The following is a 15,622-nucleotide window of genomic DNA, read 5'->3' on the forward strand; positions in this document are numbered from 1 at the left end:
CAGGGAGAACATGCAAACTTCATGCAGAAAGAACCTGGAACCTTCTTGCTGCAAGGCAGAGGTGCTACCCACTGCTCCACTAAGCAGCCCTTTCATGTTACGCTTTATTAACAACTTAACGTTATTGTGATGGATTTATATAATGTGTTATATTACATGACTTATAGACTTGATACTGACTATGCAATGTGATGTGCCTATATATTTATTATAAGTTAAAGTAATCTATTGATGCTATGAAACAGCCAGTGAGTGTCAAAGTGATGAATTTATCTTTCTTTTAAAAGTCTTAACTCCCCCTGAAAATGAGAACATCATCGTTGTTCGATGCTGTAGCGCACAGATTGTTTACATTGCGACCGGTCTATCTAGGGAGTACCAATATGGCGGCCAGTGGCTTCACTTCAACCCCACACCTACAACGGGTAATCAGCAATCCAGAGAATAAACAGAGATGAGAAGGTTTAACTGATGTCTTAGGAGATGAGGAGGAAACTTTTAATTACTTTTCTGTTAAAACTTCTTTACAGGACATCAATTTTTAACAGAAAACTATGAGGTAGACACTCCTGATGAAACACCCTGACTTTAAACTAGTAACTTTAGTTTCCCGAGAAATTCCCCAGTTTTTATCTGCAGGGAGCGGTTCGGTTCACGCCCTGAACGCAACATTAGCCGCTGGGAGCTAACGGCTAACTAACGCTGTTGGAACAAACACACAGTCCAGCAATTAGTCTCCCCCCCTACTAACACCTGCTCTAATGACCCCGGTAGATACACCGAGCCGCCGGAGTCCGCCGCCGCCGTTACAGCGGCTGCTGTGGGTTAGCTTCAGGTTGAAAACAAACTCACAGTTCCTGATGTCTGAGATGAACACGGCAAGTCCACGCATTCCATCTCCTTTAGAGACCGTGGGCATTTTGTCCACTCCGTGTCGATGCGAGCTGTCTGTGTGACTGATAATGACACCTCAGCAACAGGAAGCAAGTTTCTAACAAGTTGTTTTGGTTCAGTTAACTTCAGTCTGAGCAGGAGCTGCTCTACAGGAACCAGACGGACTGCGGCTGCGTCCCTTTAGCGCAGGAAACACCCCGCGCGCGGCTGCGTCCCTTTAGCGCAGGAAACACCCCGCGCGCGGCTGCTGCGCTCCGACCGTCTGCGTTCAAAAGAGTAGCAGGTTGACCAGACTCCAGCACGGAGGAAATCTAGTTTCATTACTGCAAGTTTTTGACATCTGAAAAAACAAAAATAGGTTTTTTAACTGAAATAAAAAGGCAAAGATGAATCTAAAAAAAAAAAAAAAAAAAAAAAAAAAACTTTTTAAGAGTAAGTTGTGTTTTCTCAAATCTTATTTTTTATCGTCTTTTACTATTAAAATTACGAGTATTAGGGCCAGGCAAGAGATTTGGTTTTTTTTTTCAATAATAAAGTCGGAAAATTACGAGAAGAACGTCAGAAAATTACATGAATAAAGTCATAAAATTACTAGAAAAAAGTTGTTAAATTACGAGAATAAAGGCGCAACGACAATAGTCATAAATTTACAAGAATAAAGGCATAACATTACGAGACTTAAGTCATAAATTGTGGGAATAAAGTTGTAATTTACGGAAAAAAGTCACAACAAAAATTGTCATAAAATTAAGAGAATAAATTTGTAATATTATGAGAATAAAGTTGTAAAATTACGAGAATAATGTCGTAAGTTACGAGAATAAAGTCATAGAATTAAGTGAATAAAGTCGTAAATTAAGAGAATAAAGTCATAGAATTACTTGAATAAAGTCGTAAGTTAAGAGAATATAGTCATAGAATTACGTGAATAAAGTCGTAAGTTAAGAGAATAAAGTCGCAACATTAAGAGAATAAAGACGTAAAATTACATCAATAAAGCCATTAGTTACGAGACTAAAGTCGCAACATTACGAGAATTAAGTCGTAAAATTACAAGAAAAAAGTCACAATGAGAATAGTCAGAAAATTAAGACAATAAAGTTGTAACATTACGGGCATAAAGTCGTAAAATTAAGAGAATAAAGTCGTAACATTAAGAGAAAAGTAATAAAATTACGAGAATAAAGTTGTAACATTAAGAGAATAAAGTTGTTAAATTACGAGAATAAAGTCGCAGCGAGAATAGTAATGAAATTCCAAGAATAAAGGCATAACATTACGAGAATGAAGTCATAAAATTATGAAAATAAATGACTATGACCTGGATGACTGAGAATCTTCATCAGCACGTTGACTTGCGTTATTGCACTTGCAGTGCAGAACTGTACTGACCATATAAATAGGCGAAAATTATGCAGACTACACAGTAGTTAAATTTAAAAATATAAAATCTGTGCAATATATATATAATTCTGAAAAAAAAAACGGGGAAAAGATTAAAATACACCAAAAGACCTTTTTAATAGAAAACTTAACAAAGTTACTCTTAAAACCATTATTTGGTCAAAACGAAACTGCAACCTTTTATAATTTCACAAAACCCTCTTACAGCCCTAAATGTCTAATAACTTTTGAAAAAAAATAAAATGTATAATTTCTTTATTCATATCCATGACAGAAAGTTGTTGACATTTTTAATAAAGTGTCATTTTTTTTTACCAAGCATGCTTGAAGTGACAGTGGAGAGGAAAAACTCCCCTTTAACAGGAAGAAACCTCTCAGATATAGCTGAGTATCATCAGCATAACAGAGAAAATTAATCCCATGCTGTCCCATAATTCTACCGATTGGGAGCATATATATAGTAAAGAGAATTGGTCCTAGCACTGATCCCTGTGGTACTCCACAGGTAACCTTTGAGCATGAGGAAGATCAGTCATTAACGTGAACAAACTGAAATCAATCAGATAGATAAGATTTAAACCAGTCTAGTGCTGTACCTTTAATTCCTACAAAATATTCAAGTCTTTCTAAAAGAATATTATGGTCAACTGTATCAAATGCAGCACTGAGATCCAACAGGACGAGCACAGATACAAGTCCATAATCTGAGGCCATGAGAATATCATTAGTGACTTTCACCAGAGCTGTTTCAGTGCTATGATGAGCTCTAAAGCCAGACTGAAACTCTTCAAAAAGTTCATTATGGTGTATGTGATCGCACACTTGTTTAGCAAGTGATTCCTCAAGAATTTTAGATAAGAAAGGAAGATTGGATATAGGTCTATAATTGACCAAGTCATCTGGGTCAAAAGACATTTCTTAAGTAAAGGTTCTTACAGATTTCATCATCGTTGATTAGGAAATTAGTTTGTGCTTTCTCCAAAAAACGTTCACATCCTTCTTTTAAATTCAAAGATATGAATGATTGAAAGTGAAACATGGATACAAACTAGCTCATGCTAGATTAATGCTAGTCTAATGCTAGATTACAACCAATTCTGTTTAAGGTCGTACATAGATTATATAACTCGGAGGTCAAATAAGATCCCAAAATTCTCCTGTATATGAAACATTTAAGAGATCAGATTGCATTCTGTCAGCAATTTTAAAAATACTGTGAGGTTCATAATTCCTGGGATTTGAACTTTAAGTAAAACTCCAATGCATTTAAAGTAAACCTGCATCCCAATTCTGAGATTGAATTATTTGGCTCCTCCAATATTTTGCACAATATGGGTAGAAATATTATACCCTGTGTGTCCCATGATATGATCATAGTGTAGAGATGTCTTTTAAATATGCGGACATCTGAGTCACCACCTAAGTAAGTTCGAGACCTAGATGGTAGGAATGCTTCCTATTAAAACTGAGAAATGACTGACACATTTCAGAAATTCAGTGTGGTTTGGGACCTACTAGTCTGGAGCGAATTTTGATCCATTATTGCTGCAAGCAAATAACGTGCTTTGTAAATTGAAAGTTGAAACTTTGCTCTAATCTCTGATTTTCTTAATAGATGTAATAACAAACTTTCAGTTTTGATCAAATTTGGCTCTACCCAGTTTACAGAAGCTATATTGTTTGGTCTGAAGGAAGGCAGCATTTCCCTGGAGGACCAGCGCATAGAGCGGTAAAATCCTGATCTTCCAGTCACCTGGAATTGGATTGAACAACATGTCTGTTTCGATTGTCTCTGGGTGATGAATAGTACTGAGGTAATGAATCCAACTGTAGTGAAACAATAACGACGATGTTGAAAATAAACGTTTAACTTAAGTTTTGTCCCGTATTAATGCACCACATAGTGCAGTTGCTCAGTGCAGTTGCTTAGTGCAGATGAAACAGACCCCCTTGGGCCAAGACAGAGGTGTCATTCAACTAGTTGTAAGTTGACATATAATCACAAAAGTTGTGAAAATATTTTATGAAGGTTGAAAAGTTACTTATTGTTGTTTTAAGGAAGTATTCCCTCTGATCTCCTCCTTCATTTTAAATGTGATTAATCTATCCCTGTTACAGGGGTATGTACCTCAGGCTTTTAAGGGTGCTGTAATTAATCCATTACAAACAAAACTATCTCTAGGCCCAGATGACTTGGTCAATTATAGACCTATATCCAATCTTCCTTTCTGATCTAATATTTTTGAGAAAATAGTTGCCAATCAAGTGTGTGACCACTTAAAGGCTGGTTATCCTCCACCAGCAGTGTGTAGCAGTGAGCTTGTCGCAGATATTTTTGATTTATGCCCAATATTGAAGCATGGTCTGCGCTATGTTGTTACACACCACAATGCAAGAGGGACAATAAGGAACTAGCTGTGGGTCTAGATATGGCCGAGGCGGTGAGGAAGTGGAGGCAAGTTTGTGCAATAACGGAGAGACATGAGGAGGAAAAAGAGCGGGGATCCAGGTGGGAAAAGGGTCTCAGCGTTCTTGCGCACCTCGTTCTTCTAGCTGGTTCATCTTCTACCCCAATGGCGGTCATACAAACAAAACAAGCCGGTAAGGTACCAAAAAGGAAATACGCATAGAGTAGAGCAGATGTAGATTTGACCAATCAGAGGCCTCCTGTCTGCAGCACTGTCTGTGGTCACCTACAATTTTGGAAAGGTGCACCAGAGTGTCTGTGGAAGGGGCGGGGGCACATTTGCATTCGCTGCGACACACGCACAGATGACCTGGTTTCTGAGTATAAATCAGCCTTTACACAATAGTGAACTTTTTGAAGGTTTCTGGTTTTAGAGCTCATCATAGCACTGAAACAACTCTGGTGAAAGTCACTAATGATATTCTCATAATGGACTTGTCATTATCTTGTTTCTTATGTCTAAAAGAGTGCAACTAGAAGCTGTAATTTTGAAAGCATGGACGTGTAAATATGCTTTTATGTATTAACAGAGGCTTTAGAAAGATTATTTTGTTTTTACATGTATTTCTTTTTAATTTCTTTGTTGGTACTGTGTAGATTGACTATGAACTGGTGTCTGGCCCCTGTTGGTTTTCACCCACCCCTATAGTGCTTTGACACCCCTATGAACATTTTATCACCACATCACTAAAAAGTTTATGACTTTTACTTTTTATTCTTTTAAATTGTGTCTTCATTTATCCTTAGTATAAAACTCAATAGCATACATTTCTCCATAGAGGTAATTAGAATCAACATGTGTTATCCACATGATTGATTTCTTCATGGCTGTGTGAGGCTAGTAAGACCAACGCATAACAGAATAAACCTCTGAAAACAAGCATGTGGTTCCAGGATGACCCTGAACAGAGACAACACAGGAAAAGAAAGCAATACCACCCTTAGGCACGGAGGCTCTAATTACATCAGCAGAGACTAGATGGATCACCCTGCTTTTAATTAAGCTTACTAAAATAGGCCGCACCGCTCCGACTCTCCGCCCAGAAAACCTGGCAGTTAACCAGCCAGAAGTACTGCATCACCTGGTTTCATCCCAGATTGTTAGGGAGGCTCAGATCCGGCTGCAAATGTGTTTAGGTGTACAAGGTCTCATGCAGATTCTTTTAAAGACGACCAGCTGTCTCAGGCAAATGAACAAAAAAAAAAAAACAGAGACAGACTTCTGGTCTGGTCCAAATCTAATCTGAGTAAAATCACTCATCATAGATGAACTGTTCGTCTGAGGTGGAAATGTGCTCATAGCAGCAGAGTACACTGAAGCTGAATGAGTGATTGGTTTGTTTACAGGTGTGCTGGGGGTAGTATCTGTGAGGGAGTCAGTTATAGCAATGATATGGCTGCAGATGGGACAATCAGACACTGATTTAATAGAATCAACAGTTCTTCTATTGAACAAGAGTTTCTAGAAACATATCTCTATACTTCCAGCTGCATGAAAGTCACTAAAAGAAAGCAATAACTCATCTTCGACAAAAGACTCAAGTCTTATCAGGTGTATAGGGATGGACAGACTACTGTTAGAGGACCAGCCGCATTATTTTTACGCACTCTGGTGTCGTTATCTGAAGTTTCATAATATTTAACTTAAAAAATAGGGGTAACAAATTATCTGCATATAAACAAAATGTAACATCCATCCATTCATCAATCTACTCCTGCTTAATCTGTCAGGATCAAACAAGAACCAGTGCCTATCACCAGCAGTCTATGGGTTAGAGGCAGGGTACAGGGGCACAAAATGTAACAATAATAACGTATTTTGTACCCTTTCAATTATCCTCCTCTTCATTTAAACGAGTAGACGCTGACCACACCTTCACAAATATGTCTCCTCCTTTCAAAGAGTAACTAGTCTTTACCAGCTTCAAGTGTATCATTACATTTCCAAACCAGTTGGGGTCTCTGCCTAGCCTGGGTGCCATTCCGAACTTAGTCCCGCCCACAACGTTTGAGGTCGGGAAGTTCGGTCTGGCATTGCTCAATAGTAGCGCAAGTATGCTTGCCCAATATCTGGCGGGCCAATCAAATAGTCAGGGCGGGCTTTATACGATGATGGACAGACGATCAAAAGGAACGTAATCAACCGCGTCACCAAACGGCGATGCAACTCGGCGTGAACAATGAGGTGGATATAGCCAGCGGTCGTTGCCAGCTCCTTTTCGGAAGCCCGGAATCCTGGCTACTGAACAACAAGTGGAGGGACATGCTAGGCTCTGATGGTTTTCAAGCCAACGTTATGGGTATCGTCGTGGACGAAGTTCATCTAACTTACAAATGGTAACAGATCATCTGACTGTCTGATTTAGTAAATAACTCGCAATGTCGTGATATTAATCCCATGTTGTAAACATAGTAGGTAACGTTGTACGTTTGAGGTCGGGAAGTTTAACATACGTCTCGCACTCCGTTGCTCTTATTGGTTGTAGGTCTATCCAATTGAGTGCAGAGGCATTTTTTTTCCTGGTTCGTTCGAAACACGCCCCATAATCACAGCTCTATGGAGCAGTATCAGACTCATATTCTGACTAGAATTAAGTAGGACTACGTCAGGCTAGTCTCTGCCTGCTTCTAGTTAAGTAAAATAAACCACTGGGCCAGAAAACATGCAAATAAAATGAACTTCATTTTTTTTCCCACTCCAACAGTGAATTGTGTAGAGCAGTGTTTTAGAGCAGTGGCCAAGTCAGAACATTATCATAGGGGTGACAATGAGCCAGAACCAGTTCAAGGTCATTCTTCTCTTATTACACTGCACCAACTGGAAAATTATTGAGAAAACATCTTTAGTTTCAATGAAAACCTGTGAAATCAGACTAAATCATCCATTGCTAATAAATCTGCACATATTTATTCATCTATGTTGTCCCACTCGGTTAATGTTCTACATTAAACACATTAAACTGCTTGAGCAGTGGATCTTCATATGAGACTCCTAAATCACTTACAGAGCTGCATACCTTAACGCCCGCCCCATAAGACGCAGAAAATAGATCTGAAAAGAGCAAGAATTCTGCTTTTGTCAGCATTAATGTTAACATATTGATCAACCGTCACAGGGATGTGCATGACAAGGAAGGGCTATATACACTGCATTCACAATTAAGGTAGTTAACATTGTATTACTTCTTGAGTTCCTTGAGTTATTTACTGTCACAGGTAGGTGCTTCAGCCGGAGAGTGTTGGCGGTGTGATCAAAGGAGGGCCGGCCCTTGCACGCTGAAATTAGGACTGGCCCACCAGGCAAATACCTGGTGTCACAGAATACTAGTACGGGCCTGGTGACTCTAGATGTGGCCAGTGACTGGTTTGGGGTCAAGCAATTTTTATTTCCTAATATACACACTGCTTTAAGGTAATGGCTGCAAAGGCACCACTCTCTGGGTGGACCAAAGTTTCTAGTATCTACAGTAGATTTATTTGCTATTAGGACACATCTAACTTTTCTGGAATCCTCTTTTCAAACCTCTATATGAAAAACAGGTTTCATTTTCTATATTTCTTTATCCTTTCAGCATCATTTAGAAAGCTACTAGGGATTGCTTTTAACATTAAAGAAATGTTTCAAAGCATAGATCTTTGGTGGCAAAACAAATTGATAAAAGCCTTTTTACCTGTCTCAATAAATCTAAATCTCTTTTGGCTCTTCTCTTCTCCCTATACATTTTTTAATGTTTATCTTAAATTTAAGGGCACAACATGGCCATGCTGTGGAATATATTGCAAGCTTCTTGATGCCATACCATTGTCCCTCAGACTCCAATGCCTCTTTTCAACTGAAATCAGCAGGTTAATGCAGGATTTACACATGGGTTTACCCACTAAAAATCAGCATTATGCTCCCTTCCCACTGACAAAAAAAATGCTGGTTCTAACTAGTGTTGCACCGATACGATATCGGGCGGGGCCCCGATCCAGCACTAAAATGGTGGTATCGGTATCGGCGAGTACCAGCAAATAGGAGATGGGTACCATTTTGAGAGCCAAAAGTTTATTCAACTATTGTCACCCATTCCAGGTAGGCAATAAAAAATTCTACTGGATTCACTTTGTATTAGTCTTTTTCCTGCTTCACAAAGGTAGGCAGCAACTTGACAAAGCCATGATGGCAATTATTTCACATCCAAGTGCAGTTCTTCATATACACACACACACATCAATTTCAACCAGATGGTTTCAGTATGGTATCGGTATTGGCCAATACTGCACAGCCATGTATCGGGTATCGTATTGGGGCCAAAAAATTGGCATTGTTGCAACGCTAGTTCTAGGGTTAGGGTTAGGGCTATAGGCTTAGACTGCCAGAGGGCGTAGGGACTTCTATTCCATATTCTGCTTAATTCCATCTTGATTTTTTCATTCTGCAGTATTTGTTCATTCAACCTCTCACTATCTCATGCTATCTTTGCTTTTTATCATCATAGTAGCTTCATCAGGTCTGTTCCTGTTTGGCTGTGATACCATCCTTCGCTGCTGCCATTATCAACACCTTTGATTACAGAGGATACCGTTGGGGCTGTTTTTCAGTGTTTAGTTCTATTTCTTTCCTAGACATAGATATGGGCTCAGCTTTTACTGTGACTAAGTAGATGTTCTTTCTTTCTTCCGTTGACAAGAAAACTGGCTCAGAGCTCGTCTGAGTAACTGCTTCTTCCCCAGACAGACCCACCTGTGGAACTAGTTTATTGTTAGCTTTTCTAACATAGAAAGTATTTATAGATCAGTGCCTCTCTTTTCGTTTTCTATGTCTACTTCTTTGTCATTGAACTCCAGTTGGCGTCTGCAGGTGGCCTCTCACACTGAGCCTGGTTCTGGCTCTGCTGGAGGTTTCTTCCAGTTAAAAGGGAGTTTTTCCTCTCCACTGTTTCCACATCCTCATCCAGGAAGATAAAAAAAAAATCAATGACTGGATGCAATCAGCTGGTTTTTCATGGATTGAAAACTTCATTCAGTCTGTATGACCTGATTGAGTTTTGAATTGGTACTATGAAAATTCTTACTTTTATTATTCATCATTAGTTTATTACAGTGCCACTTATTGTAGGCAAAGCCTATAACTTTTGAAACATGTCGTAGCTTCGGAAAATTCAATCTGAAGCACAGCAGTCTTTACTGAAGCAGTGGTGGTTTGCAGGCCATGTTAATCAGGCTTGCTCTAATTTCCCTCATGTTCAAATTGAACCTCTCCATCTCTCTTTCCTGAACCCTCCCCACCCTGCAGACTCATAAATACAACCCTCATTTTGTTCTTTCTGACTCTACTACTCAACGTCCAGTCTCTGGTGTGGGGTTTCCAGCTCAGCTCTGCCGAGTTAAAAGAACTTTACTGCTCTATCCTGATACATCATAAAAATGTCAACTGATCCGGAGGTTGTGGTAAAAGCCAAGAAGTCAGAAGAACCGGGGCCAAATAAAGGAAAGTCAATTGATTCTGAGAAAAAAGCAGACGATATGGTGAGTATCCAAAAAAACTGTAATTGACGCCTCAATGTACATTTTTAGGAAAAGCTAATCAAAAATGATGAAGTGGAAGTTTATTGTATTTTTTCTCAAACTTGTTTTATTTTCCGCTTGATCACTTCAGGATTTCTTTTGATTTAAGCTTTTAACTCACTGAAATATTTTTTATAGACTTGACTTATCTTTAATTACCATAAATTTACTGAAAAGATTATTTGAAAGTTCAGTTTTTTTTCAGATATACCTAAAATATGCAAATATCTTGTATGATGCTTCTGCCGTAATCATCAGATATCTGAAGGACAGTTTGCATTATTTCAACATTAACGAAAACTGAACATATTTAGCGCCACAACCAAAAACCAAGGGTTAAGAACGGGATCATTCAATGATGGATCATTAAATCTTGCTTTGATGATACGTAGTTGAATACGGAGAACACAGTAAGAGCTAAAGTCAGAAAGGTAGCTTCTAGAAAATTTTGAATGTGTCTAAAGTTTGTTTCTTAGTCCTGATGACTTTGATATAAAACTAATTCCTTAGTTTGCTCCTTACTAGAACTAAGAGGTTTTATTCAGTTTATTCAGCAACTTGCAGTCGGTTTAGTCTTATGGTTTTTATGGTCAGGTCTGCCAGTTTTTTTGATCTATCATGCTCTAAGCAATAATATTCATATTTGTTTGGATTGTTGGTTAAAAAGTACTTTTATAATATGGCTTGTCTTGTCTTAAGTAAAAGTAACAATTATGCTTTAAAGAAATTTAAAATGATCATAGCAACAGATTTAATAAAATTTGAGATATAAAATTTATAAAATGAATAGTTACAGTATGTAAGAACAGGTTAAGGTAAAGAATGCTGTTTACTGTAATATCACTCAACCTCTAAATGACACGGCAGACTCAGCAGATGGAAAAAACAATTTTCACAGGTAAGCCTTGAGTATAAAACTATGAAAGTGTGTCTCTCTTTGGTGCATATTTGTTTAGATCAAGCTTGTTTTCATTAAGTGAAGTTACTGGCAATGGATGGAGTAGCCAGAAATGTTACTCAAATAGGAGTACTGGTATTTTATCATAATTTTTAAGTAAACATAAAGAGTAATGTAAACTACTCCTAAATGCACGTAAAAAAAAAAAAGTTTTTCAAGTAAATGCAACTGAGTAAATGCAATTATTACATCTGACTGTGGGAGATGGAAGGAGTACAGCGACGGATCAGGGCGGCCTTAAGCCAGACATCCCTGGATGGGGGAGAGATCCAGTTGGGGGAGAGAAACAGTTGTGGCTCCAATTTCAGTGTGTGGATTTTGGGTGAGGATAGTGGTTGAAAGTAAGGGTTGTATTGGGAAACCCCATGTGTGCATTGTCTGGACAAGTCTGAACCAGTCCAAACTGACAGACTGAACCTGGGGAGACCTTTGGGCAGTAGACATGTAATCACTGAAACCTAGAGCTCATTAAGCAGCAGCATGATATCAGTGTTAGGCACTGACAGAGAGGGCATCAGAACTGGGACAAGGTAGCCAGCTGTGCCCCCCTCTGTAGCTAAGGGACCAGAGCAGGAGGTCAGAGGAGTCCAACCAGCGATACAGAGAGGCTACGGCTGGCCGGTGCTAGTTATAGAAGCTAACTGGGGTTGGTCAAAGCAAGACAGCAGTAGATTGCAGAAGTCCACTGGGCAGACAGAGCAACGGATGGCAGCTGGCTATAGCCAGCCTCTAGAGGCTAACTATGGGAGGCTGAAGGAGGACAGTAGTGGCTCAGAGAAGCCTGCCAGGCAGAATAAGCAGCACAACGGGGGAGAGGGGCTGGAGCTGCCCATGTCTGTGCTGCAGGTGGGAGGACAAAGCTGTGCAAAATTCAAACTGGAGACCTCCAGGTCAGAATGGAAGCCACCTTCCAAGGCGGTGAGGAATGACAGAGCTAAGATCATGTGGGACTTCCAAACACAAACAGACTAAATGGTTGTGGCCACCCAATTGGACAGTACGATCATTGATCAGGCTGAAAGAGCAGTTCTGATATTTTTCGGACAGATGGACCCAGTATTCAAGGCGAGTCAGACAATGGGAGGTTTCAAAACGTTTAATGACAAAGAAATAATAAGACAGAAGAGAACAGAAATGCGGACTGCTCAGGATAAGTGGACCGCAGTGGCTGCAGAGGGGTGGGGCGCAACCAATCAGTGGCACTCTGGTTTAACAGTTCAGTCTATCCTCTCTGAGGAAGGCAGGATCCTGCTGATGGACCGCCAAACGAGGTGTGGCTTAGAGCCGTTCAAAGTGTCCCAGATGCAGTACCCCCAGTGAGCAGGTAGGAGACCGATCCAGGTAGGAGAACCAGTTCAGAACCGGACAGTTCCGAGATCTAGGAGTCTGTAGCCTGACCAGGGGTTCGGATCCAAACAAGAAGAGACAGAACCAGGGTTCCAGGAATCCACTGAGCAATCCGTAAGGTTCAAGCTTCTAAGAGTCCAGCAGCGTGCTCAGACAGACACGCTCAGATGGAGACAGGGGTCTAAGTGGTTCAGAGGGACAGAGACAAGATTTGGTACCAAGATAAATGCTGAACTTTAAACTGATCTCCACCTTGGAGCCAGGCTTAACGAAATTAAAACGGACCTACCCTGTGTTCCGAGCCAAAACTCTGACGGCTCCGTGGAGAAGGAACAGAATCCAAGCTCCTCCCGCACTCCGAGCCAAAACCCTGAGTGCTTCGCAGAGAAAAGCCGGGAAACGACCAGGAGACAAATACCAAACTCTCAATCCACTGGCCTCCAAGACTCAGGACATGAACCAGGAACTTAAATCTCACGAAACAAACATAGATAACTGACACGAAAACATAACACGAATAAACAAAGAATAGACGAATAATGATCTGGCCCCGATAGCTGGGCTGAATGGTATACATAGCAGAGGGTGCAGGTGAATAAGATAAATGATAATAAGAGAGCAGGGAGGGAACGGCAATTAGAAATAAGATTAGCTACCAGGGCTGCGATCATGACAATTTTCCCCAAATTCCCCAAATTCTTCCTCTGTGGGACAATTCCTGCAAAAACAGGAAGAATGTCTCGCTTTCAGGCAGAAGCTTTGTTATGAGTACAGTTTTATCTGTGGTCATTAAAAAATCTGTCAATAACTGAAGCTCTTACATAATGTATCCAACGAAACAAAACTAGTTTATATTCACAGTTTATTAAACTAAAAGACAATATCTGAAGATGACAATATTGTTAAATATATTTCCACATTAAAGGACAAGCTAGTGATCAATGGAGCTAATGATCATCAGAGCGTCCAGAGCCTCACCACTGCAGTGCCAAGGAACTCCAGAAAGAGAGCTGCAACTATTATATTCACCCTGAAAAATGAAGTGGGGGATCTTATCAAGGCTCTGAAGGTTTTCCAGGTAGATATTTTGTTAAACTTTTTACAAGCATTACATTAAATGGTTTCAGATAAAACTGTTCTCTTTGTGCTAAAGCAAACATCTAACTCGATTGTCTTCCACCCTTGTTTGTGTTCTTTGACCATGTCGTTGAAGGAAAAACATGTCCATCTGGTTCATATTGAGTCTCGGAAGTCCAAACGGAGAGATTCGGATTTTGAGATCTTTATCGACTGCGATTCAGAGCACGAACAACTGAAGGAGCTGACTGAGCTGCTGAGGACACACACTGAGATTATAGAAATGACTCCCTTTGACAACCCTTATCCTACTAATGATGGTGAGACATTGATGAGGTCAAATCTAAAAATAAAATGTTCCTTTCTCTATCATGCTGGTGAAGATTCTCAGTTGTCCAGGTCATAGTCATTCCATAAAAGTAAAAAGAAAAACAATCCACTGGACTTTGTTCCCAAGTTGGAAGATGTTTCGCTTCCTATCCAGGAAGCTTTTTCAATTCAAAATGTCAGAATTAGCATTGACCTCAATGCTGTTTTAGAAAACATGCAAATTAAACCAGAAGAACAAACCTTAGGAATGGGGAGTCGCGTTGGGTTCTGTGTTAGCCTGCAATACCCGATACCCAGTTGAAATGACCGCTAACATTTCAACCCCCTACCCCCATGCAGGGAAGAAAACATCCTGCCCGGGGGGCCAAGCCAATAATTGCCCCTAACGACCCCCCCCCTTTCAGAGGCATAGCCTAGTATTGTGTATTTCAGGCTAACAAAGAAACCAAAACAACTCCCAATTCCTAAGGGGCGGACCCTGGTTCAATTTACATGTTTTCTAAGCCAAAACAAGTTTTTGGGCTACTATATAAAGCATCAAGCTCAACGCTAGTTCTGACATTTTGAATTATAAAAAAAGCTTCCTGGATGGGAAGCAAAACGTCTTCAAACTTGGAAATCAAGTCCAGTGGATTGTTTTTTTGGAAATTTTTTATCATGATTATTTCTGAAAAGTACTCTGCAGCTCAGAGCATGTGAAAGGAGCGGAGTGCCGCGCAATTCCCACTCCCCGCTCAGGAGGATATTCCCTCATTCGCTCCGCCGCTCAAAGTAGCACCAGGACGCTCCATTCAAAATCCTTTCCGCGTTCACCTTTATTTTCCTGCTGCTCCGGCGAAATCGCTCCACACTTGCCCAAATTTTCAGGAGAAGGCAATTTCTGACATTTACCCTTTCCAGTTATTATACCAGGGCCCTAGGACACACAGCCTTTGATTAAATGATGTGAACGATACATGTGTATTGTCTTATTTAACTGGCTGTTAAATTATCACACTGTTGCCCAATTATGAACGTAACACCTCGCTCCATTCATGTTGTTTACTATTTCATAAATAATTTATTTTGCTAGACTATATTAAAAAAGTTCACTTCGCATCCCACTGCAAATGAGATAATAGCATATAATGCATGTATGCAATCCATTTTACAAAAACAGGCTCTTACCACAAAGATCACTTTATGTAAACCCACTCTGTATTAAGTTTAAATAGTGTATGTTTTTATGATATTTTATCCCACTTTTTAATAACACAATATGCAATCCTCGTCTCAGCGATTCCGTGGTAAAGTTAAAACAAAGCAGATGTAGGCACTGACTACAGCGTAGGCATTGGCCTAGGTTTTAAGTCAAACATGAATTTAAATAAAGTCGGAAAGAACTGGAGCGGAGCTACAACAGAGTATTAGGGCCAGGATAGACATTTTTTTCTCCTATTTTGCAAATAAAGTCGTAAAATTATGAGAATTAACTTGTGATATTACGAGAATGAAGTCATCATACCACAACCTCAAAGAAAGCTTTGAGCTCCGACCAGCTCCAACAATCAGTAACCTAAGTCCGCTTTGACATCCTGCCCAATTTGAAGCTGGTG

General features: G+C 39.8%; 2 protein-coding genes across 2 annotated transcripts in view; one reads left to right on the forward strand and one right to left on the reverse strand.

The window, feature by feature from the left end:
- LOC107101473 (AP-2 complex subunit alpha-2-like) overlaps positions 1-1,108 on the reverse strand; it is a 45,557-nt gene extending 44,449 nt beyond the window's left edge. The window contains exon 1 of the mRNA XM_015400411.1: positions 853-1,108. Coding sequence (XP_015255897.1) covers positions 853-919 — 67 coding nt within the window. The 5' untranslated portion in view covers positions 920-1,108. The remainder of the gene's footprint in view (positions 1-852) is intronic.
- Positions 1,109-10,123: 9,015 nt separating this feature from the next.
- The window catches only part of LOC107101475 (tryptophan 5-hydroxylase 1-like), a 17,592-nt gene continuing 12,093 nt past the window's right edge, over positions 10,124-15,622 (forward strand). The window contains exons 1-3 of the mRNA XM_015400413.1: positions 10,124-10,276; positions 13,546-13,698; positions 13,834-14,017. Of these exons, the coding sequence (XP_015255899.1) occupies positions 10,175-10,276; positions 13,546-13,698; positions 13,834-14,017 (439 nt within the window). The 5' untranslated portion in view covers positions 10,124-10,174. The remainder of the gene's footprint in view (positions 10,277-13,545; positions 13,699-13,833; positions 14,018-15,622) is intronic.

The sequence above is a fragment of the Cyprinodon variegatus genome, unplaced genomic scaffold, assembly GCF_000732505.1.
Source record: "Cyprinodon variegatus isolate N-32 unplaced genomic scaffold, C_variegatus-1.0 Scaffold1100, whole genome shotgun sequence".
NCBI lineage: Eukaryota > Metazoa > Chordata > Actinopteri > Cyprinodontiformes > Cyprinodontidae > Cyprinodon > Cyprinodon variegatus.